The sequence below is a fragment of the Fusarium oxysporum genome, chromosome 3, assembly GCF_000149955.1.
Source record: "Fusarium oxysporum f. sp. lycopersici 4287 chromosome 3, whole genome shotgun sequence".
Lineage (NCBI taxonomy): Eukaryota > Fungi > Ascomycota > Sordariomycetes > Hypocreales > Nectriaceae > Fusarium > Fusarium oxysporum.
Genome location: NC_030988.1, coordinates 2,287,738 through 2,308,858, shown reverse-complemented (window position 1 = coordinate 2,308,858; position 21,121 = coordinate 2,287,738). Strand labels below are relative to the sequence as shown.

Genomic DNA, 21,121 nt, shown 5'->3' with positions numbered 1-21,121 from the left:
GTGGATGGATGGATTATGTAACGGCAGCTCCATGGAGTGGATGAAAATGGATGCACGGACCATCCATTTCCACGCCATGGATACGTGGACAGTGGACGTGGAATGGATCGCCAGCCTGGATGAGCGCTGCACAGCACAGCCTCTGGTAGACAGACCAGGCTTCAGCTGCTGAAGATGGGACGCTGAACACTTGGAGAATTTGACCTTCAAGCAGGACTGTCACAGGGACAAGCGAGGCTGGGAAAAGTGGCAAGGTGTAAGGACTGGAGAGGTTAAGGATGTTAAGGGTAAAATGTGGGGAGAACAATGTAACGAGATGGCCCTATGAGGCGTATCCTCCCGGGCGTAATAACTTCATTCATTTCGTTTAGGGCTGGGGTATTGGATGGGAAACGGGCAACGGGCAACGACCAATAAGAAAGCTTGGAAGACAGTTACAGCGATGGGACCGGATGTCAAGTGGGTTTCGTCAGCAAGATGGAATGTCGATGGAAACGTGTGGACATCGTCGGGTGTGAGTATTCCCCTCTAGAGCTTTTGACATAATGGATATGCTAACAAGGCTGGGGCAGGTTACTTCTGGCTTGGATCTAATCTTCGCCTTTATTGAAGAGATTTATGGCGCGACTTATGCGAAGGACCTTCAGGGGACGATTGAGTTCATGAGAATGGATGATGCGTGCGATGATCCTTTCGCTGAGGTGCATGACATTCCACCCAGTGGTGACTGTAGACTGGTAAAAGTGCATAGGAGCGAATATTATGTTCGGCCCGTCTATTCTAGATTATTCGCTAGTTCTTTCGTCAAGCCCATAACTCCCAAGTCTCAACCACGACTCCTTCAACACAAATTACGTCAGCTCTAGTGCGCTACTAGAAACATCAGACATCAGACGGCTTTCCTTCCTCCGCATTCTAATCATCTTGCGAACAGAACCCGCAGTATACATTGCAAATACAATGATACTGACAACAGCATAGGCAATGATCAGACCCGTAGAAGCACCTGATAACTGCAGACCAATCCCACCATTAACGATCCCAATTATCATCAAAGCCCGGCCGTACCAGAGATGGGCGTGGCTAACGGCGGTTCGTCGTTCGTATCTGAGGTAGTTCTTGTGATGCCACCATCCTAGGATTGGCTGTATAATCATGAGGATGCATACAATGGTGCCGAGCTGGACATGAGGTTCGGTGAACCACTAAACACGAGTTAGCAAGTATTGTCGTTCAAAGAACAATTGTTGGAATACATACGTCTCCGCCGCGGTCGGCAGCAATCTTGCCGACACCAAAGCCAGCCCACATGCCGATAAACATAATTATCTGCCATGAAGCATGAACAAGCCACTTCCCCAGCAACGGCATCAATAGGGAACCGATGGGAAATCCTAGTAGGAAAACGACGGACATAATGACACCATGAATCGTGCCAGTATGGTCCTCACCACCACCGCCACCGGCAACAGCGTCGTTGCTGGAGCCTGAGCTAGGCTGAGTATTCGACTTGTTGGTAAAAGGGTTGTTGTTCGAAGTTATGAATGCTTTTGAAAGGTCGACTGAGAAACCGTCGGTGCCGTCGTGCTCGTCGAAGTCAGCACTGACATCGGTCGTGTCCAAAGGACTACCAGTCCTCCAAGCACTGATCCAGTCACTAGACCCTTTCAAGTCCAAAGTACCTAGGTCACCACATTCTATATTTGCCACCATCGTTTTATTCGAGACGCCGCTTCCTTCAAGAAGCTTGACAGAACTCATGCGGCTATACTCAGGCATATTATGGCCATGCCCCTTTCTCGTGCTCAAGGTAACATTCCCAGAACCGTCTTGATAAACGACGAACATTGTAGAGCCGCTCATGCGGTCTCCGGTTCCGAGGGCGATCCATTGGTAATCGGTGGGAGCTTCGAGTCGTAGGAATAACGTGTCAGAGCTTGACGAGGCTGTTGAAGATGGCACGCCCCAGCTGTAACAAATCTTGCTAGAATCTCCATCGCAGTAGGACACTGGAGATGCTGATGTCTTTCCAGCGACTAGATAAGAAGGTTTATGAGATCCTGCCTAATGCTGCATTTTTTGAGCAGTCAGGGGGTCTTACTTAGCGCTAGAGCGCCAACAATGGCTTTTGTCGGGGTGAGCTTCATGTCAATGGATCATGAATGTCTCAACGGCTAATTGTGGCAATGAGTGACTAATGTGTTGAGAAGGTATACTGTGCTGATACTCGAGTAGAGCGTTCTAAAGATACTCGATAGACCATCATGAAACTCCTTTTGGATTTAACGCTCTTTAAGCTTCATTTTTCTGGCCAATTTGACTAACCAACAGTTAGCATACGTAATCCTCCTCAAAAGCCACTGCAAAAATAGCCCTGATCTAAAACCTCCGGGTTCTTTGCGCCAATCACAAGTCATGTAATTATGCTTACGCCTTTCCAGAATGTCGGGTGGCTGCACTTCCAGCCGAAAGTACGTCAGCCCTCCCTTTATCCCAAAATATTCAATCACCTAAAATGGCGGCCGACTACTACAGTAGGAGCATTTTAGGGTCGGATCATGCCCATGCACAGAGATCGTTGCCAAGAGATCCCCCAGTCTTGGCGTCAATGATCGGAAGTTGCTCCATTTTGAGCCTCTTGGTGGTATGCTAGAGGGAAAGACTTACGCGGCCTTGAAATTAATCATAGACTGGACAGGGAATTTTTAGAGACAGTGTCATGGTGTTGGATGCGCCACATGTTTCAGCAGAAATGGCTGCATTCGCGGCTCACCTTGTTTGCCGTACAACCGATATTTATCAGACCTCGGTTAGCTTTATGCATAAGTTCAACACCCAAAATTTACCATCGGGCTTTACATCCTGTCGAGAAGGTTAGTGCGAGAAATATGACGATACTTTTGTTTGTTGCTGACTAGCAAATTGCCCGCACTACGTGTCACTGCTATCATAGCCCCTTCTACATACATCTTACCCGTGGACTAAATGAACCTACTTTTCGATATCACCAGTTTAGAAGCCGGTGTATCAGAGCTAGTGGTGTTAGTTCAGCGGATATTGCCGTGAGTAAAATTCCCCCCCTTTACTTCGTGATCTGATGATGCATGAGGGTACAGTCACACACGTTATTTGATTGGCTGCCCAAAACTTGGTGTCGCACTGAGCGTGCTTAAAGAGTTAAAGTAAAATGTGTTGAGCAGCAGCAAAAATATGCTGATTTTTGTCTCAAGTTATCTCTTATGAATGAATGAATGAATTTATTCCGCCAGGGAGGATACGCCTCATAGGGCCCACGACATGTATGCGTTTTGCTCGTCTCTCGGGCCAAGAGTGGCGGAGTACTTTGCTACAATATTATCATTCGCTCCTCCGCTGGCGGTGTTGCGCACAATGCCACCTATGCCGACTAGTCCCGTTTCTCGCAGAGGCGCTCGTTGCGATGAGCACTTGTCTCATGTTGCTGGTCTCGGTCACGTCGTCACCTGTATCTACATATGCCGCTGCCTCCTTGTCTGAATCGTACTCCACCACCATGTGTCTATGCCACGGTGGTAGTGCATACGGCTCGATCGTTTCCATCCGTTCTATTGCGCCATCGTGGGCGAGTGCTAGTTTCGTCAACGGCGACATATACCTCCGTGTCTCCCTCACCCTAAGTGTCGCCAGCGGGTGCGCCTTCGGCAGTGTTTGCATGTTGACGTAGAGCCGTGTGCCGGCCTGCGCGTGGCGTTCACCGATGGGTAGAATACCAGCTTCAGCTTCCGCCACTGCCATCGAAACCGTCTTGAAGGCTCCTGTGATGGCTTGCACACCCATTTTCTGTGCCTCGTTCAGCCACCTGGTCTCCCTCCACCCGCGTCGGTGGGACCAAACGTTCGAAGCGTAGTATCGTCGGGGCCACCGTTGCTACAAACAACTGTCTCGCCGTCCGGGGCGTCAACATCTTCAGTCCTTCGTAGACACATGGCCGCCCGAAGTCCCCGTGTAGCTGCTTCCTTTACGTGTTCCTCATACCGCAACTCCGAGTCCATCACCAGTCCTAGTATCTTGCCACTTTTCTTTGGGATGATCGCCTGGCCTTTGATCGTATACGGGCTTTCATCGGTGCGTTCGTGATGGCGCGTGAAGTGTATGATGACTGTCTTGTCCTCCTCAAATGTCGCCCCGCTTCGTCTTTCCCACTCCAGTGCTCTGTCGATGACGGCCTGGATGCCTACTCGGTTGGCTTCTGCTGTCGGACCCGTCACCCAGGCTGAATAGTCATCGATAAAGGCGATCGATCCACCTTTTGCATCGATCTTGCATTGCACGAGGTCTGCGTTGAAGAAAAGGAACAGCACCGGTGACAGCGGCGACCCTTGCGGAAGCCCAGCCTGTGGCAGATCCCGTCGCCCAGAGGTGTAGCCGTTTACCACGATCGTCGCGGATCGATTGGAGCAGAAAGCGTCGATCCACTTTACTACCCCCTTGGGGATGCCTCTGGCTTCCAGTCTCTGCAGTAATCGATCCTTGAATACCCCGTTGTATGCTCTCATCACGTCGAAGCTTATCAGGCTGAGCACCTTCCGGTTGCGCCACGCTTTGTAGATGTGCTCCTGAAGGAGCAGGAGAGCCTGGTTGGCCGATCGTTGCTTCCTTCCGCCGAAATGGGTTGGTGGGTAGCAGTCCGAATGTCTCTTCCGCGTACGAGATCCGGTCCCGCCATGACTGCCTCTAGAATCTTGCCCAGAAGTCGATAGAAGTGAGATCGGTCTCCCATGACTTGGCTACCTTGTAGTTGTCCTTGCCTGGCTTCTTGAGCGGGATGATTTTCGCGCTCCTCCACTGGACCGGCAGCTCTCCGTCTCTCAGGGATGTCCGAAACAGATGCAACACCCGCTCTCCCACTACTGGCCAGAGCTGCTTCCACACCATCGCCTGCAGTCCATCTTCGCCTGGGGCTTTCCATGCCTTGGCCGCCATCACCTTCTCTTCCACCTCCTCTAGCGTCAACTCTGGCATCGCTACTTCTCGCTGCGCCGGCCGGCGCTCTTCATCCTCGATCACAGCCGGCAGAGGGGGGAAGAAGACGCTGAGAAGCTCCTCTGCCTGTTCTGCCTTGTCGCTCGTCGTCGTTCCATCTCTTCTCTTTAGAGGAGGTATTTTATCACCCATTGCTTCGCCTCCAGGCGAGAGGTACTTGGCTGATTGCCAGATGTTGGCTCCGTCTTCGAGAAAGCTGTCCCAGTGTGCCTTTTTCTGCCTCCTGATCGCGTCGTGGTATTCCTGTGCCGCTTCTCTGGCCTTTTGCTCTAGGTCTGCTGCCTCTCGTCCTCGTCGCCGGCATGCCCTTGCCTGGTTGCGCCAATATGTGTACATCCGCCGCAGTCGGGTCAGGTCCGTCGTCCACCACCTCTTGGCATAAGGCGACGGCTTGACCCGTGGGACCAGGTCGTTGATCGCGTCCAGCACCACCGACATTAGCCTGTCCGTCTGAGCCTGCACTGTGCCGCCAAACGGCAACGCTTCCAGTTTCGTCCTCACCCTCTCCTTGATCTCTAACCAAGGTGCATTTTTGAATAGCAGTCTGTCGCTGGGCGTTCGTTCCGGCGGTGTTGTGTCAAACTCCGTTCGGATCGCCCGATGGTCCGATCCATGCTCTGTTGGATGTATCCCACAGCTCGTCATCTCGTCTGCCAGCTCCGTTGATGCCAGCACCAGGTCAATCGTGCTCGCTATACCCCCTGGGCCTTCCCACGTTTTCGTGCCTCGGGGCAGCAGGCCGTGAAGGCCATGTTCTCCCATCAGCTCTATGATCGGTCCAGCTTCGCCTTGCCTCCTTCCCGTCACTTCATCACCTCCCCATAGTGTGTCATGACGATTGAAATCCCCTACCAAGATCACGTCAGTTCTTCTGCCGGACCCATTGCGGAATTTTGCAATCGCCGTGTGCAGCTGTCCCATCGCCGCTTCGAGTGCCTGCTCGTTTCTCCCCTCTATATATACCGACACAACCAGCACGTCACGCTCAGGGAACCTGACGATCGCTGCCGTCAGGTCTGGTGACGGTATCGGGACCTGCTCTGCCTCCAAGTCCCTCCGTACCCAGAGCATGCTGCGGATCGGCCATCGCGACACACGCGGCTCACGCGTCTTGGTGGGGATCATCTTCGTCCAGTTGCTGTGGTGATTAGGCACCGTCATCACCTGTCCCTCGATTGTGCATGCCCATGGCTCTGCCACCGCCAGCGCTACATAGTCCTCAAGTTCTTTGTCATTCATCATGCTCAGATGCACCTTATCGTTCTTACGCACGTTCAGTTGGTACACTTGTAGCCTAGTGCTCATCTCCTCGCATTTGACGCAATCGACATGCTCGACGGAATGATTCGTGCCGTCCTCCGCATGACACGCACACTGGCTCTGCTGATTCGCATTGTCCATGGTGATGTCCTCGCTCCGCACATCTGCCGCATCTCTGCGCTTCTTTGCAGACGAATGCCTTGTGGCCTAGCCCCCAGCAATTGTAGCATTGCACCACCTCGGCTCTAGGCTCGAACATGCTAGTTCTCGCCGATTCGCCTGCGAGGTGAAAGTATTTGTCTTCCAAGAGCCGTCTTGCATCGCTTTCTTTCGTCACGTAAATCACCATCGATCCGTATGCCTTGCCGTTTCCCTTATCGCTAAGCCAGCTCATCCTAGCAATCGTCACTTCGTTCTCTTGGCCGAGTACTTCAGCAACGCCGGGAAGAAGGTTGTGGTTCGAGTCCAGGACCGCCGACCGGTTAGCCCCATTGATCTTGACCGGGTACAGCCGCTCTCTCAGGAGCTTTGCCCCCGGTATATTTGTTTCCAACACTGCTTGTCGAACCATGTGAAGTTCCGCCACGTTTCTACAGATTACCTTGATGATGTTGGCGTTCCTAGCCCCTCTAACCACCGCTGCGCATCTCCATCTCTCGCCCTCCTTTTTTGTCCTCACAGCGGCTTCGATAGCCTGTCGGACCTCTCCGATCTGCGCCTTGTTTCTGTCATCGTCGCCCACTCCGGAGATGTCTATCATGCAGAACAGATCCTCTCCAGGGGATGAAAGCGGCGGCGTAGGTGATGACACCACCTCGGGGCCTCTAACGCCGCCATTCTGCCCCTCTGTTGGCGACATACGAGCTATGTCTGCAAATGACTGCCTGGGGTTCGTCCGGGCGGAGCCGGCTACGGCGTGCTGCGCCGTGATGTCTAATTTCTCATGGATGCGTTTGAGCTCTTCGGAAGCCTGCACTTGCAGGGGCTCGATATCGCATGGGGCGTGCTGCTGCATTCGTTTGAGTTCGTCAACCTATTCCTGCATCAGCTTTCGTTCCTGTGCGGCTTGCGCCTGAATGCCTTGAATATCCTGTTGCAGCTGCCTAATCGCTTTCTCCTGGCCTTCGATCATTTGCTTGAGCGCCTGTTGCTCCTTTTTCCAGGCATTCCACAGAGTTTCAATGATTCTCTGGTGAGAAGTCGTGATTTCCTTCACGGTTTCCTGCTGCGCCTTCGCCATCTGTTTCATTGTTTCGTCGCGTACTTCGCGAATCAGGGCTTGCATTACTATCCCAACATTACCAGACAAGTTCTCCATTCCTTTCGCTGTTAGCTTTCGTGGCCGGTCTGATTTGCGCATGCTGGAATCCCGAGGGCAGGCGTCCTCAGAGGTCACAACGATGCTGTCCGCAACCGCGTCCATCGCGCCGTTTCGCGTCGCGTCGCGCCCCGCTTGATTTTCCAAACGGCTGCCTCCACAACGTTAAAGATTGTAAAGATTGTACATCTATCTGTGTGGGGTATTCCATCCCACAGGTTTTACTTTAAATCACCCAGCTTGATTACTAAGGGCTGTTGTTCCTGAGGCTCGTTGAGACCATGCCCGGCCTGCGACACTTATCTTGGGCAATTGTGTAGGCAGTTGGTATGCTGCCTGAAGTGTGTTTTGAGAAGTGTTATTTAGAGTCGATGATGGCCATAAGCTGATGCAAATCGCGCGCCCCTACCTCGTTAAATATGATACCCTAGCATAGTACCTTTCTGTCCCTGATTTGAGTTTGCGTGTGATGTGAGTAAAGTTTCATGGTCGCTGAGTCTGTTCTCCCGCCGCCGCTGGCTGTGAGTCATCATTCAGTATGCTAGGCTATAAATAGAAGCTCCCCCGCCTCTCTACCCCAAATCCGTTTCTCCAGATCCACAGCAGACGGAACAAGTCTCATTCCATACCAGACCATTACAGACCTGTCCCCGGCCCCAACACAATGTCTACTCAGGCTTCTCACGTCGTTCCAAGGACAAGCCTTCTGGGCCTTCCCTTGGAACTGCGCGAACAAATTTATTTCTACTACTTCAAGGCAGATGGTGGCTATATCTCAGATGGCGATAAGCTGGTTCAGGCCAGTGGCCAAGCAGCTAGCATGTCGCTTCGGTTGGCATGTCGCTTGATCGCCTGCGAGACTCGACATTTCCCTTTCACTCTCAACACAATCACCTTTTCGACTATTTACAGGCCGGATTGGAGGAAACAGGCTTCTACACTCAAACACATGGCCCATTATCATCTCGAACTCCTACGTGGCATGGTCCTTCGTCTCAGGCGACTTTTGACGCCCGACATGTACGAGGACCCCAGTTCTGAGTATTCCCAATACATACCAATCGTAAGGGAAGAAGTAGAAGAGTTCATCGATCGTGAGAGCCAACTGCCTCACATTTATGTGGACGCACGCATCATTGCTGAAGCACGGGAGTACAGGTATGGTGAAGGATTCAGAGTCGGGGTACCTAATATGAGACTGCGACTAGATGATAACACAGTCTCCCTCAAACGAACAAGGACCTACCTATTGCGACAACTTGCAGAGAAGCACCCCACAGAGTTTTCACAGGCCATTGAAGAAATCTTGCCGGGATGGAACGATTCACATTCAATTGCTGAGTTCTTCGGTCTGGGATTTGATCCATGGGCTATGCCCACTCGGTCTGAAGTCAAAAGCATGGTAGATCTAATGCAAATGACCAAGTATTGGGAGCGAGCAGATGCGTGGTATGAGTTGGGATTTGACATTCCAGGCTACACTGGCCCAAAATACCGATACAAACGGAAGTCTTGGTTCTCAGCCGCTGCTCAGGCAATCAGATTTCTCGGACAACTTTCTCACCAACAGCGCCTCTTGATATCTAAGCTTATACTTAAGGAAGACAGATATGCGGCTGCCTTTCCCGAGTCCCATATCATAGGCATGATTCCATATTGTCGAGAGAATCCGAAGCTCCATGTTGAGCACCGTATAAACCTTTGGCGAAATGTCCTTGCCAAAGGCGATGAGATCAGAATCCAGGGCGTTATGTTTGATGTTGAAGGTCCCCGTCAGGTTTATGACGATACTCCGGAGCTACCTCAAATTATGCCTAGGACTATCGGGAGTACCTTTACCGGCTTTATTATGCATACCTTGGAGGCCTTGAAAGAAGGACTGCCTTCCGAATCGTACTCCTTTATTCTGGGTGGCTATCCTGATCGGAATCGTGCAACGGAGCTCTTTTCCATATCTTTGAAGCCTTATGTCGCCTGGCTTACGGCTCATACGGATTGTGTCGCTTACAGGGTCATTGCCCCATCTAATCACAGTGACTATCCATTTACCTCTAGAAGCTCTGCCGAAGGTGTAACCCCCGTGAGCGAGAGAGCTTCTATTATTCAGTGTGATTTCACGCTTGACCAGCCCTGGGACTATGAAATGATTTACGACGAATCCGCAGCGGCCGAAGTCTCGACACTAGAGCGCTTGATGCTGTATGGTCCTCACGAAGAAATTGGGCCTGAAACCGTTGACGTTTCGACCCGCCTCCTTGATTGGGAAAAGATCCAGAGGGAAAATTATGAGATGGAAGAGCTTTCAGAGGGTGTTTTTGCAGAGAGTTACAACCGCCGTCACCGGACATGATCGAACGAGGTAGACTGCAGTCAGCGGCGCTTAGCCTTGCGTCGAAACGCTTGTAATGTCTTCTAGGTTATATTATGTGTCTATGCTCTTCATTTAAATGTAGTTCTTACTTAAGTTGACACTCTTCTTGGTAACCAGTTTGCATGATCAGCTTGTTGGCTCGACAGCTTGTCAAATTGCTGCTACGATGGCAACTATGCGTCCACGCCACACTGATGGTTCCCTTGATTCCTCTCTCAAACTGTACAATTAACGACGCTGTGCCATACTTTATCAATACATACAATCCCGTGCCAAAAGTCTGACAACACCAAGGGCGCCTACCCCACTTCGGTCCAGCATCACCAAATAACTCAATTACTTTAACAACAAGAATTATATAGTCAATGGCTTCTGAACAACGCAATTTTGGTACTGAAATAAGCGGGAATCGCCAAAGAAACCATGAATTTACTCCCGAGCAAAGAGCAGCCATGGTGGCTGAGATATATGCCGGCAAATCAATGAGACAGGCTGCAACCTCCTACTCAACGGATCCCGGGACGGTCTCCCAGACAGTTAAACGCTGGAAAGAACACCACAACAACGTCTCTAAACCACGTTCTGGGCGTCCATAGAAACTTAGCGCTCGGCAGATTATATCTATCCAGTCATTTGTTAAAAGAAATCGCTCAATTACGTGGAATGAAGCTTTATTGGAGCTTGGTGTTGAAGTGTCAGTCCGGACGCTACGTCGTCGGTTACAGAGGTATTGGCGACGCAAATGGAGGTCAAAAAAGAGGATTAAACTGTCAAAAGACGATGCAAAAGCAAGGCCACAACATGCCCGTTTTTGGATTCGTCATATCGACGAATATATTCTCGTAAATGCCCTCCAAAAGGCACCCTTTTCAACGCTGACTTTCTCACAGATCTGCTTCACCGACGAGGTCACGGTTTCAAATGCACCGAACAACCCCGACGACTGGGTCTTTCGCAGACCTGATGAGAAATACTGTACGGACCTAGTCAATGTCCAGCAGCATGTTAAACCGACTATTTCGCTCATGTTCTGGGGAGCTGTCGTCAGAGACAAGCAGTCATCTCATTCCAATGACGAGGGATAAGACGGCAAAGAAAGGAGGTTATTCCAGCTGGTCTTATCGCAAAGCCGTGACGGAAGGTCTTCTTCCTTTCCTAGATGAATTTGACCAATTTCAACAAGACAACGCCCGGATACATACCTCACAACCGTCCCTAGATTGGCTGCTTCTTCATGGGATAAAACCCATTAATTGGCCGTCTCATTCCCCTGATTTAAACCCTATAGAACACGTGTGGAAAGCTCTAAAAGCCAAGCTATGACGGATGCATCCTGAATTCATCAGATTGAAGAATAACAAGGCAGATAGAGCTCAGTTGATCAGATGGTTGCAAGTGGCGTGGGCAGCCTTGCCTCCCCACCTGATTTTGAAGCTGACGACTTCCGTACATAACCGCCTTCGCGCAGTCATTCAGGCACAGAGATGGTATACAAAATATTAAAGCGCTGATTCAGGGCAATTGATTGATATACCTTTTATTAAATTTAATTAATTATTCGCGATGCAATCGCTAAGTGTTTAATCGGTGTTGTAATCAGGGAGGCTGGATGTGGGGCTGGTGTTGTCAGACTTTTGTCCTATAATTTTATTTAGACTTCATTTTGGCTGAAAGCTGATGCTTATCTTGGTGTATCGGGAAAAGAAGCCGAGCCACGCCATTCTGACCCGAGCCTCGGTTTGCCTAAGCTACTGTAAACTTGACGACTTGCACCCGATAAATAGCACAATCTACCTGAGGCGATAATGCAGAGAATATGGGTAGGTTAAGAATATCTAATTGAAACGTCCTCTCCTCTTCTGCTCTTCAAATATCTTCAATCCGAAACATTACGCCGGTCTTCGGAACTCCGAGTCAGATTTTCGCAACAATTCTACAGATATATAGCAGCTTCTCCCTTGATACATCTCACTATGGCAACAATGGCTTCAGGTAATTTCTTCATGTCGGCCCTTGACAAAGGTTCAGGGCCGAGCCTCGGGTTCTTACAATGCGGATGCCTCTCTCTTCACCATAAAGGGTATTCTTATAAAGCGCAAAGTCCAGGGACTTGGAAGTTCACCGCCAACTCCTGGTAGCTCTTAAACATCCTTTATGCAATTCCATAGGACGCCACTCTCGCCGGTCGCCCTGCCCCCAAAGCAGTAGCTAGTAGACCAACTGACGTAATTAATGTATGATGGGGACAGGCTTTCATGGTAAATTTAGAGATATGCTCTAACCATCTCAGAAAAAGTGACCTAAACATCAAGAGGGTCAATACAACAGACATAATAGCACACACACAGTTTGCACAGGACTGGAAACATACAGTTGGTGTTGGAAAATCCGGGGATCCCCCTTCCCTTCAGGATTCAGACTAACAGTCTGAAAGTCCTAGATTTAAAGTTTAAAGTCCTAGATGAAATCATTTAGAGATATAAACCTGAGAAGAACTCTCATCTCACTAATGAACAATCAAGTTTCATAAAATATGTATTTTCACCTAGCACTACTGCGCAATATAAACAACACTGAAGGCGCTCCGTACAGCGCTGGGAAGCGGGCCGTGTATCGTGTTGGTGAGTCCTCGCAGATGGTAGGCGACAGCCTGTGACTTAGCCGTCCACTTCTCTGCGTGAACTCGGAATGACAGGCTGCTGTCCAGCCAAATGCCTAGCCAGCGCATTGCTGCCTCGGGGTGCTTCTCGACGTCGCCATGGCGTATTGCCGGTGCGGTCTCGAGCTTGCTCCGAGAGAAGTGCATGACTTCGGTCTTCTTGGGGTCGAAAGATACCCCGTTTGCGGCGCCCCAGCGGACCATTTCTTCGACAGAACGTGATGCCGCAGCGGCCGTTTCCTCGACCGTGTCGCCGACGCACAGGATGGCTGTGTCATCTGCATAGCCGAACCGGCCTTGATGGTTGCTCAGTCGGTAGATGGGCTCTGTATATAACAGAAAGAGGATCGGCGATACCGGCGATCCCTGAGGGAGACCGCACTGGAGAGGAAAGAGCGGGGTGATTGTATATTGGTACCTAACACAGGCAGATCGGTCATCCATAAAGGATTTGGTCCATCGGGCGAGATGTTCGGGCTAGCCTTGTTCCCGAAGTCGCAGAATCAGTCTGTTGCGCAGGACAGTGCCGAACGCGCCTTGGATATCCATCGTGACCAGCGTGGACACCTTGCGAGCAAATGCCTCCTCAATGTCGTGAACTAGGGCGGCTACGAGGTCTGTTGCAGACCTCTTTGGAAGCGCTCCAGCTTGTTGCGGGTGAAGGACTCCATAGTGAATGCATATCCACGCGAGACGGCGCGCGACTAACCGTTCCAGTCCCTTGCCGAGACAGGAGAGCAGAGAGATAGGTCGCCAGGCTCGCGGGTTCGTCAGGTCCCTGCGTCCAGGTTTGGCGATCATGACCACCTCGGCCGCTCTGAAAGGCTTTGGGTGGTGGCCCATGGCCAGGCATTCCTCGAAGAGGCGGCGAACGTGTGTTCCGATAATATGCCATACTGCTGTGAGGAGCTTGACTGTGATGTTATCTGCCCCCGGCGATGTATTCCCGGTGCGGAGGGTCGCGTCCTGTGCTTCTTCTAGGGAGATTTCCTGCGGGAATGGGATCGTTTTGCGAGGGCTGACCTGGATCCAGGGATCCTGGATATCGTCCTCAGCTGTCCGACGCTCTAGAGTCGCTCGCCGGAGCGCATTGGCCTTGTCGAGCTGGGTTTCGCAGATCACGTTGTTTACTTGGAGTGGAGGCGGTTGGAAGGCTCCTGGTGATCTCAGCCATCGGACGGCCTTTGAAAACGGAGCTGCTATCTGAGAAGCTGTTGATCAGGTTCCGCCAATAGAGCCTTTTGGTGCGGCGGACCACACGGTGGAAATCTCGCTTGGCTATTTGAACCTCTTGGTTGAATCCGAGAGGGCACAGCCTTCTGATCGCGCGATACTCGGCAGCAGCAAGAGCGCACCCTTCGGTCCACCACGGAACATTGCGTGCTCCCTTCCTCGCAGGCAAGGCCCGCTGCCTTTGCTGCTGATTGCAAGAGGCTCACTAGTGTGGATGCGAGCCTGTCTAGTTTTAGTGAGCTCGAGGCGGCGACGGACATTGGCGTCGATCCCAGCTCTACGATTTCGACGAAGCGCTTGAGCTCGTCGTTCTGGCAATAAAAGTTGACTATTGTTGTATCGTTGACCGTTTTTACCTGTATCGCCAACACCTTCTGTGGCTTCTTTAGCTGTGTCGCCGACAGCTCCTGTGACACTACCGACGGTGTCTCCCAGGCCGCCGGACTTCTTGTTTTTGGACTGGGTTGTGTATTCACTCTTTTCCTCGTCGTGGGAGTCGTCCTTCTCCTCAGGCTTTCCTTGTCCTATAGGCATGGTCTTGCCGAGCACATCGCCCGGAGAGCTGACAACATCACCGGTGGTGTTGACTGTGTTGCCCATGAGGTTCTTGAGGTTATGGGTGTCGGCGATCTTGCCGACAATGTTGCCGGCGTCATCTAGGACGTCTCCGGCATCATTCAGGACGCCAGCTCCGCTCCTGCGGACTGACTCAAGGTTGACTGCAATGGGGACGATAAGTCCCATATACATCTTTATACTGGGGCCCGACTGGAGTATCACCGCAATGACGATCGCACGCCCCATTATATAAAATACACAACGTGACAACATCACCACATTCTGGTCCACACTTTGATACACTCACCCCATCGTATTCGTGCGTATCTAACACAACTCAACCAAGAACATACACACATCCAATGAGACACATGAGAGAATCAGGGCTTGTGACACTTCTATCTAAGGGAGCGACGAAGGTTAGCCTCTTATACCAATGTTCAATCTGCCGATATCATAGGCAGCAGGATGCTGCCTGATGTTAGTTGTGGTCGTTCACTCTCATCGCGATCCTTGCCTCATTTCTATCCTCATTCCAACACCATGTGACATTTGGATGGTCAATTCGTTAGGGTGACATCCGGTAGCAATTTATAACAATCCGGATCGTTTGGGGCTTACTATCACAATACAAATCATGTAAGATATCATGTACCTTTAGTTTAACGCATTTTAATTGGCTAGAGCCCCCTGGAGTGACCGTGGTGGAGGTTTACAACATTAAGGGAAACAAGCGCATTGCCGCCAGTGCTACCATTGCCAGAACTTAAAAAGTCCAGGAAGGCCTAAGAAGGATGGCCTGGACTCTATGCCTGAGGTACCATGGAAAACGGGCATCCAGTGCCAACGGATTTTCCCTTCCAGAGCAGCCATCGGATGGTTTGGAACATTCCATCATGTTCCTGCGCAGTCATTCTCTGTTTCTTGGCGATCCTTCGTTTTCAATTCTTGTCTTGGTCGCCGGCTTGTGTCTCGCCATTCGCATCGGCTTTGAAATCGAGCGGAGTTTCCTGGCTCGACGAGGACACTGTACCATCAGAGGCAGATCCCTTTAGCCGTCGGAGGTTTCCATGAAGCTCGAGATTCTTGCGTTCCAACTCAGCACGCTCTTGCTCCAGTAATTGTATATGCTTGCGAGCCATTTCCAGAACTTCACCCTTGCTCACACGGCGGTCCGCGTCATTCCCCTCCGAGTCGTCAGTATCGCCATTTCCGTTGTTCGCCGCGCGAAGTTGTTCTGGTAGGACGCTGAGAAGGGATTCGAATTGGGCATTGAGACGATTTCGATACTGCTTCTCGACAAGATTGTGGGACGCGCGCGTTCGGCGTTCCTTGGGGGTATCGTTTGGCCGGGAATGACTGTTTTTCGAAGTATGAGACGCGCTTCTGAGCTTTGCTTGACGGCTAGAAGCTGTTGATGCTGCAGAAGCCATCGGCGTGGATCCAGACCCAATGCTGGCGCGGCTGTCCTGCGGCGTGAAGCTGGGACTGGCAGCGTCCGATACCGAGGGAGCGCCACCAGTATTAGCAAGGGATGTTTCGGAAGACTTTCTATTATCTCTTTTCTGTCGTCGAGATCGGGCGGTTCGCTTTTGTCGTGAGCTCGAGGTATGGTCATCTTCTTGTGCTCCGTCTGGGCCCGGCTCTGCCCAGGGCTTGCTCGCTACTGTCCCTAGAGAAAATTCGTCTGATTGTTGTCGGTAGGCTGTTGTTCGGTTATAATCGGAGGCAGTTTGAACATTTTGAGACAGGTCTGACGTGGGAAGACCACCATATGTTGGTTGATCTAGACTGAGGTCCCAAGGAATGGGCTCCATGATATCCATTGACGTATCCGCTACATCCATTGGGTTTAGTCACGACTGCGAGTTCCAAGTAGCTTTGGTGTGACATACAGAAATTTAGTGTCATATCTACATCCAGAATGGGTGATGAGATGCAGTCAGATTCTGGAGAGGAATCGGCTGTGCTCTGGAAAGGCGACTGTGCAGGGTCATCGAAAAAAAGGCCCGGGAAGTCCTTTCCATAGTAGTTTTCGTAAAATGGTGCCTTATTGGAGTAATAGTCGGATCTGGGAATGGGTTGATCCCACACAGGTGGAAATTGACCGATTTCTGACGCCACAGCCTAACAAACGATGAGTATGTTCTTCAAGTTGGAATATGACAATGCCCCACGGTTTGTTCCAGCGATCTGGATACTTAATGATGTGCCGCGGAAACTTACGCAAGAGCGCCACAGGGATGCCGGCTTTTGGGGGAATGTGGAGCAGGATGCTGGGGAGAAGGATGTGTTTGGGTAGGCTGATTTGCACGGAGTAGCTAGGGATAGACCCCGAGTGGATTCAGTGACAGAGGATCCCCGGTACTTACATTTTCACTTGTGCGACATGACAGAACCAGGTCAAAAGGACATATCGTAGCGTCCATTTTCGTGCGGGAGATAAGGTTAGTGTGACCTCAATAGTGATTTTTGCGCTGTCTAGAGAATGGATTACGTGTGAGATGGCCTGATGGGCGAGAACTATGATTCTTCAGGGACTTGATATAACCTTTGAGTTGAAGTATTTCTGGATGCCGGGAATAACACTATCCGGCAGCAACTTAGTCCTTGGTGAAAGTATGGGCTGATTAGAACGGCGATTGCCGAGTCACGGGGAAGGCCCATGGGCGGCCCAGGACGGGATGCTACCCTGTCCTACCCCACTCCGATGTATTCGCAGGGGTTCCGAATCGCACGATCGAACGATGGGCTCAAGTTCTGGACCTTTTCAGCCACGCTTGTTTCAGCCAATCATCAGCATCTTATTGATGCTGATCCATAGTTTTTTGTCCAAGGGTCTGAGCCGGTACTTGTGTACGTCATACGATACATATGACGAATGGGTTACAGGGGGGGTTGAATCCCGCCTCTAGGTCTAGACTGGGGCAGTTGGCAAGGGAAACCCTGCAGGGACTAAGCTACAGACTTTGTATCTACTATGTACTGTAGGATTTACCAGCAATTCGGCGATAAGGCTTTAAGGGGCGTGCGGGGTTTGGGGTCTAGATTGCGGACGACCTCCATGGCGAATTATAGGGCGAGATGGAAGCCATGTGGCATCGGCCATTACACTCTACTATCAATGCTAACAAAAAGTGGGCGGTCAAGGCTTCAGGTATGGTGACATTTGTGGAGAAAAATATACAGATCGAAATATGCATATGCAATTGATCTTATCTCACCTTGTTTTATCCACAGCTCCGGGCGTCCTCTACTTGATTTGAACTTCGTACTGAGCCATGGCTGCGAGAATGATAGCTAGTGCTCACCTATTAAAGGTCCCACAACTGATGCAACGGAAGTGCCCGTCTTCCATCACGCCACCACGCGACAGTACGAGTTACCTCGTGGCTGTGATAGCTAAAAGTGACATGATGCGGGGTCTCGACCGGTGCAAGCATCAGGGGAGAATAAATCATGCATGCGTGTATGTTTTCTTAAACGACCGATGCCCTGGCGTGCGCCCATGGCTTTCTCCCTGGCGAATGTACACCGAGAGAAGAGATGCATAGAAAACTTTCGATGTTTTAGCGTACCTCCACATTTGTGTCACCAATTGCTATCTTGCACCGCTTCCCCTCAGCCTCATCATATTCTAAGAACCAAAAAGTTTAACCTCTTTACAGCTAATATTGCTATAATTGAGCGCTTGGCACCATTTGATTCTGCAGCTGTCGCATTCCCACCGTCGGTCACGTCGGCACCACTCAGCGATACTATTCCAGCCTTCACACCGTTCCCACTTTGAGCGCTTACCCACATCTCCCTGTACTTGATCCAAAAATGCCATATACCCGTCCATTGAAACCATCTCCATGCTCCCCGCCATCTGAGACAGTACATTTGGATGTACCATGGTCTTTGCAAACGAAACCCCAACAATCTGAGAACCAATCCACCAAGATTCTCCTCCAAGGGCTGAGGGAATCTCGGACGCATGAATCATCCGTGACGCCGCCCCCTTCAGATATTGTGGCAGATCTAAGAGCACCCTGTGATACCCCTCACGACTCCGATGATGCAGTCCTTACTGAATCTGAAGACGAAACAGAGGACTGGCAACAAAGCAAACAGCGGGCAATTCGCAAAATGTCTGGTGAGTTGGTCCGGCCCATACTACGTCCGCCATTTCGTCAGCGCACTGCCAGCATGCCAACCAGTCCCACCGCCACAAAGTCGGTTAGCTTCCACAGCCACTTGGAAGAGACTCTCAATTTCTTTCGACTGGATTGTCCCCTTTCTATCAGCGCTGGGTCACAGTTTGGTCAAGTTGATAAGAACAGCAGGGAACGTCCCATGTCCCGACAAGATGTAGCGGGTCGGTGGGAGATGGTTACGCCAAACTTCCCGCGACAGAGCGGATCGCGCGAGTCTCAATTCGTGTATATCAAGAAATTGAGGTTATTAGACGACCAAAATTCCATGCAAGGTTTGGTGGCTGTCCGGGATGTGGCATTTCGAAAGTCAGTTACCTGTCGCTTCACGTTTGACAACTGGAAGACGATCTCGGACGTCGCCGCAGCATACAGCGATGGAAACGCCTCAGGAGAAGCACCTTCGGGCTACGACTTTTTCGTCTTCACCATTGAGCTCTCCGACATTGTCAATCTCGAATCCAAAATTGCCTACTTGTGCGTACGCTACACGGTCAATGGCCAAGAGTATTGGGACAACAACTCTGGCCGCAACTATCAGGTCTGTTTTTTCAAGAAGACTTTGCCGCTGGATGACAATATCGTGGCTCAGATTGTTTCATTACAGTCACATAATGGAGTCCCCAATAATGTCACCGTGGTGAAGGCCACGTCTAGTTCCTTTCGAGGGCTGGACCTCGCAAAACGTTACAGCATCAGCGCACCACTTAATGCAACGGTCCGGGCTGCCAGACGCAAAGCATCTAGAAACGACACCTCAGTGTCTATGAACGCTACAGTTGGCAGTTTCAGGCTATCGTCTTGTTCATTTTCACAAAAGTCAACAAAGTCTGGCATCAGCCCAGGCTGCTCCGAGTCAAAATTCACCATCTCAATGCGCAGTGGCTTCGACAGATACTGCTCTCAGCGCGCGCTGACAGCACGCACCCTCCTTAGTGACATCGACATGCACGACAACTTAAACACACTACCCTTTCGTCCGTACGGGTTATGTTGAATGATGATGGATCGATGGTTTCACTTTTGCCACTGGCTGTATTTCTGATTTGTGTTCTGCTGCCACTGGCCATGCTCGATAATATAAATGAAGAGAATAGATCTCGGGTCGAGCGGATCCGATATAACAAAGCAGAGACAGTGTAAAAATTAGGGTCCAAAAGTCCGTGAACAAAACCTCAGCTTCGCGTCAACGACAACAACGCGATTTGACATCTCAACAACCTCAATCGTTCGCAATAATAGCAAATGGATACTTCAGAACGTGGGACTTTCCATGAATCATGTACTAAGCGCCGGCATACCGGTAATCATGAATTTTCTTCGGAGGCAAAAGCTCCTATCAGGCTTGTCAACAAATAAATGAAATCAAATAAATCCAAATAAATCCAAATCAAATCAAATCAAATCGAGTCGAAATGAACTCAAATCAAATCAAATTGCGGGAGCCGAATTTATTTGGATATCTGGATTCATTTGGATTGAAGCACTGACCAATCATTGCTGGTATTGTAACCCCTGGTTGACCCACTCCCGCCCAACGCGTACCTTAAAGTTCTTGCGTCCGTCGCGTTTCGAGTTGCCTGACGAAGCCACCTGTTAGATTGGCGGCTTGGGAATTGTTAGATACGCGAGTAGGGTTAATATCCAATTAAAATAGGATTAATTTTCACACTTGAGGATCAATCTAGTCCCCAGGAGCTTCTGTCTCTGTTCTGTCCTTTTTTGGTGTTTTCCCCGCTACCCGGTATTGATATATCCGGGGACCCACAAAATACATGTTTCTTTTATCGAGGCGCTATCACTAATCCAACAGGAATGGGCTCCACTTCCCTTATTGCAATATTATTCTTGTATCCAAAAGAGGGGTTTCACCCCTCTTTGACAGACTGATCAAAGAATCAAGTCGACGATCAATAACATCACAACATTCTGGTACACACTTGGATACACTCACCCCATCGTATTCATGCGTATCTAACACCACCTGTCCCCACACCCTCGTAGTAGTAGTAGTAGTATTTATTACGCCCGGGAGAACGGACCTCATAGGGCCTGTGGCTACGCTAAGCTATTCACGTATTCCCCGCTTTTCGTCCATTCTACACAAAAGAAAGCCCTACTGCTCTTCCAGTTCTTACTTTTCTAGCCCCGTTTGCTTGAACTCTGCTTGACAGACCTGCTTGAAGGCCAACCAATACCATCTCCAAGTGTTCAGCATCCTATCTTCAGCAGCTGAAGCATGGTCTGTCAACTTGAGGCTGTTTGTTGTTAGTAATCAGCTGTGATGTTAATATTAGTAGTCATTTGTTTTCTCCTTCTCAAACTCCTTCCTGGCTCAATCTTCCTGTCGCCATCGCAAATTTGACTGTCGCTCGCACCGCCTCCAGGTTATTGTTTATATTGCGCAGTAGTGCTAGGTGAAAATGTTTTTTTTTTTTTTTTTTGTAAAACTTGGTTGTTTCTTATTGAGCTGAGAGTTATTCTCGGGTTTATATCTCTAGATA

At 50.3% G+C, this 21,121-nt stretch overlaps 6 protein-coding genes across 8 annotated transcripts; 3 read left to right on the top strand and 3 right to left on the bottom strand.

The window, feature by feature from the left end:
• Nucleotides 1-724: 724 nt before the first annotated feature.
• On the bottom strand, nt 725-2,261 carry FOXG_06491 (uncharacterized protein). Its single transcript, XM_018385180.1, has 3 exons — nt 2,102-2,261; nt 1,261-2,036; nt 725-1,205 (listed from the first exon to the last, which is right to left on the bottom strand). Exons 1-3 carry the CDS (start codon nt 2,145-2,147, stop codon nt 852-854), a joined length of 1,176 nt encoding a protein of 391 aa, XP_018242402.1. The 5' UTR covers nt 2,148-2,261; the 3' UTR covers nt 725-851.
• A 162-nt stretch (nt 2,262-2,423) lies between these two features.
• On the top strand, nt 2,424-2,803 carry FOXG_19273 (uncharacterized protein; the record flags this gene model as incomplete). The annotated part of the gene is made up of 3 exons (XM_018399469.1): nt 2,424-2,471; nt 2,539-2,644; nt 2,699-2,803. 3 exons carry the CDS (start codon nt 2,424-2,426, stop codon nt 2,707-2,709), a joined length of 165 nt encoding a protein of 54 aa, XP_018242401.1. The 3' UTR covers nt 2,710-2,803.
• Nucleotides 2,804-8,171: 5,368 nt separating this feature from the next.
• FOXG_06490 (uncharacterized protein) lies at nt 8,172-10,354 on the top strand. Its single transcript, XM_018385179.1, has one exon. The coding sequence runs from the start codon at nt 8,265-8,267 to the stop codon at nt 9,948-9,950; it is 1,686 nt and encodes a 561-aa protein (XP_018242400.1). The 5' UTR covers nt 8,172-8,264; the 3' UTR covers nt 9,951-10,354.
• Nucleotides 10,355-14,068: 3,714 nt separating this feature from the next.
• Nucleotides 14,069-14,607, bottom strand: FOXG_06489 (uncharacterized protein; the record flags this gene model as incomplete). The annotated part of the gene is made up of 2 exons (XM_018385178.1): nt 14,069-14,085; nt 14,220-14,607. The coding sequence occupies 2 exons, from the start codon at nt 14,605-14,607 to the stop codon at nt 14,069-14,071; spliced, it is 405 nt and encodes a 134-aa protein (XP_018242399.1).
• Nucleotides 14,608-15,063: 456 nt separating this feature from the next.
• On the bottom strand, nt 15,064-17,030 carry FOXG_06488 (uncharacterized protein). Of its 2 annotated transcripts, XM_018385176.1 has the most exons (3): nt 16,794-17,030; nt 16,317-16,548; nt 15,064-16,258 (listed from the first exon to the last, which is right to left on the bottom strand). In XM_018385176.1, exons 1-3 carry the CDS (start codon nt 16,848-16,850, stop codon nt 15,363-15,365), a joined length of 1,185 nt encoding a protein of 394 aa, XP_018242397.1. In that variant the 5' UTR covers nt 16,851-17,030; the 3' UTR covers nt 15,064-15,362. The 2 variants fall into 2 exon arrangements, with proteins under 2 accessions (XP_018242397.1, XP_018242398.1); XM_018385177.1 differs by having other exon boundaries at nt 16,317-17,030.
• An 847-nt stretch (nt 17,031-17,877) lies between these two features.
• Nucleotides 17,878-20,543, top strand: FOXG_06487 (uncharacterized protein; the record flags this gene model as incomplete). 2 transcript variants are annotated; one of them, XM_018385175.1, is made up of 2 exons in its annotated part: nt 18,247-19,158; nt 19,225-20,027. In XM_018385175.1, 2 exons carry the CDS (start codon nt 18,247-18,249, stop codon nt 19,612-19,614), a joined length of 1,302 nt encoding a protein of 433 aa, XP_018242396.1. In that variant the 3' UTR covers nt 19,615-20,027. The 2 variants fall into 2 exon arrangements, with proteins under 2 accessions (XP_018242395.1, XP_018242396.1); XM_018385174.1 differs by having other exon boundaries at nt 17,878-20,543.
• Between the last annotated feature and the right edge of the window lie 578 nt (nt 20,544-21,121).

Coding starts and splice junctions, on each gene's coding strand:
- FOXG_06491 (XM_018385180.1), bottom strand. CDS start 2,147: ATGAAGCTCACCCCGACAAAAGCCATTGTTGGCGCTCTAGCGCTAA. Junction 2,037..2,101: donor TGTTGGCGCTCTAGCGCTAA/GTAAGACCCCCT, acceptor CTTCTTATCTAG/TCGCTGGAAAGACATCAGCA. Junction 1,206..1,260: donor CTGCCGACCGCGGCGGAGAC/GTATGTATTCCA, acceptor ACTCGTGTTTAG/TGGTTCACCGAACCTCATGT.
- FOXG_06490 (XM_018385179.1), top strand. CDS start 8,265: ATGTCTACTCAGGCTTCTCACGTCGTTCCAAGGACAAGCCTTCTGGGC.
- FOXG_06488 (XM_018385176.1), bottom strand. CDS start 16,850: ATGGACGCTACGATATGTCCTTTTGACCTGGTTCTGTCATGTCGCACA. Junction 16,549..16,793: donor CATGTCGCACAAGTGAAAAT/GTAAGTACCGGG, acceptor ATCGTTTGTTAG/GCTGTGGCGTCAGAAATCGG. Junction 16,259..16,316: donor AGATATGACACTAAATTTCT/GTATGTCACACC, acceptor CAATGGATGTAG/CGGATACGTCAATGGATATC.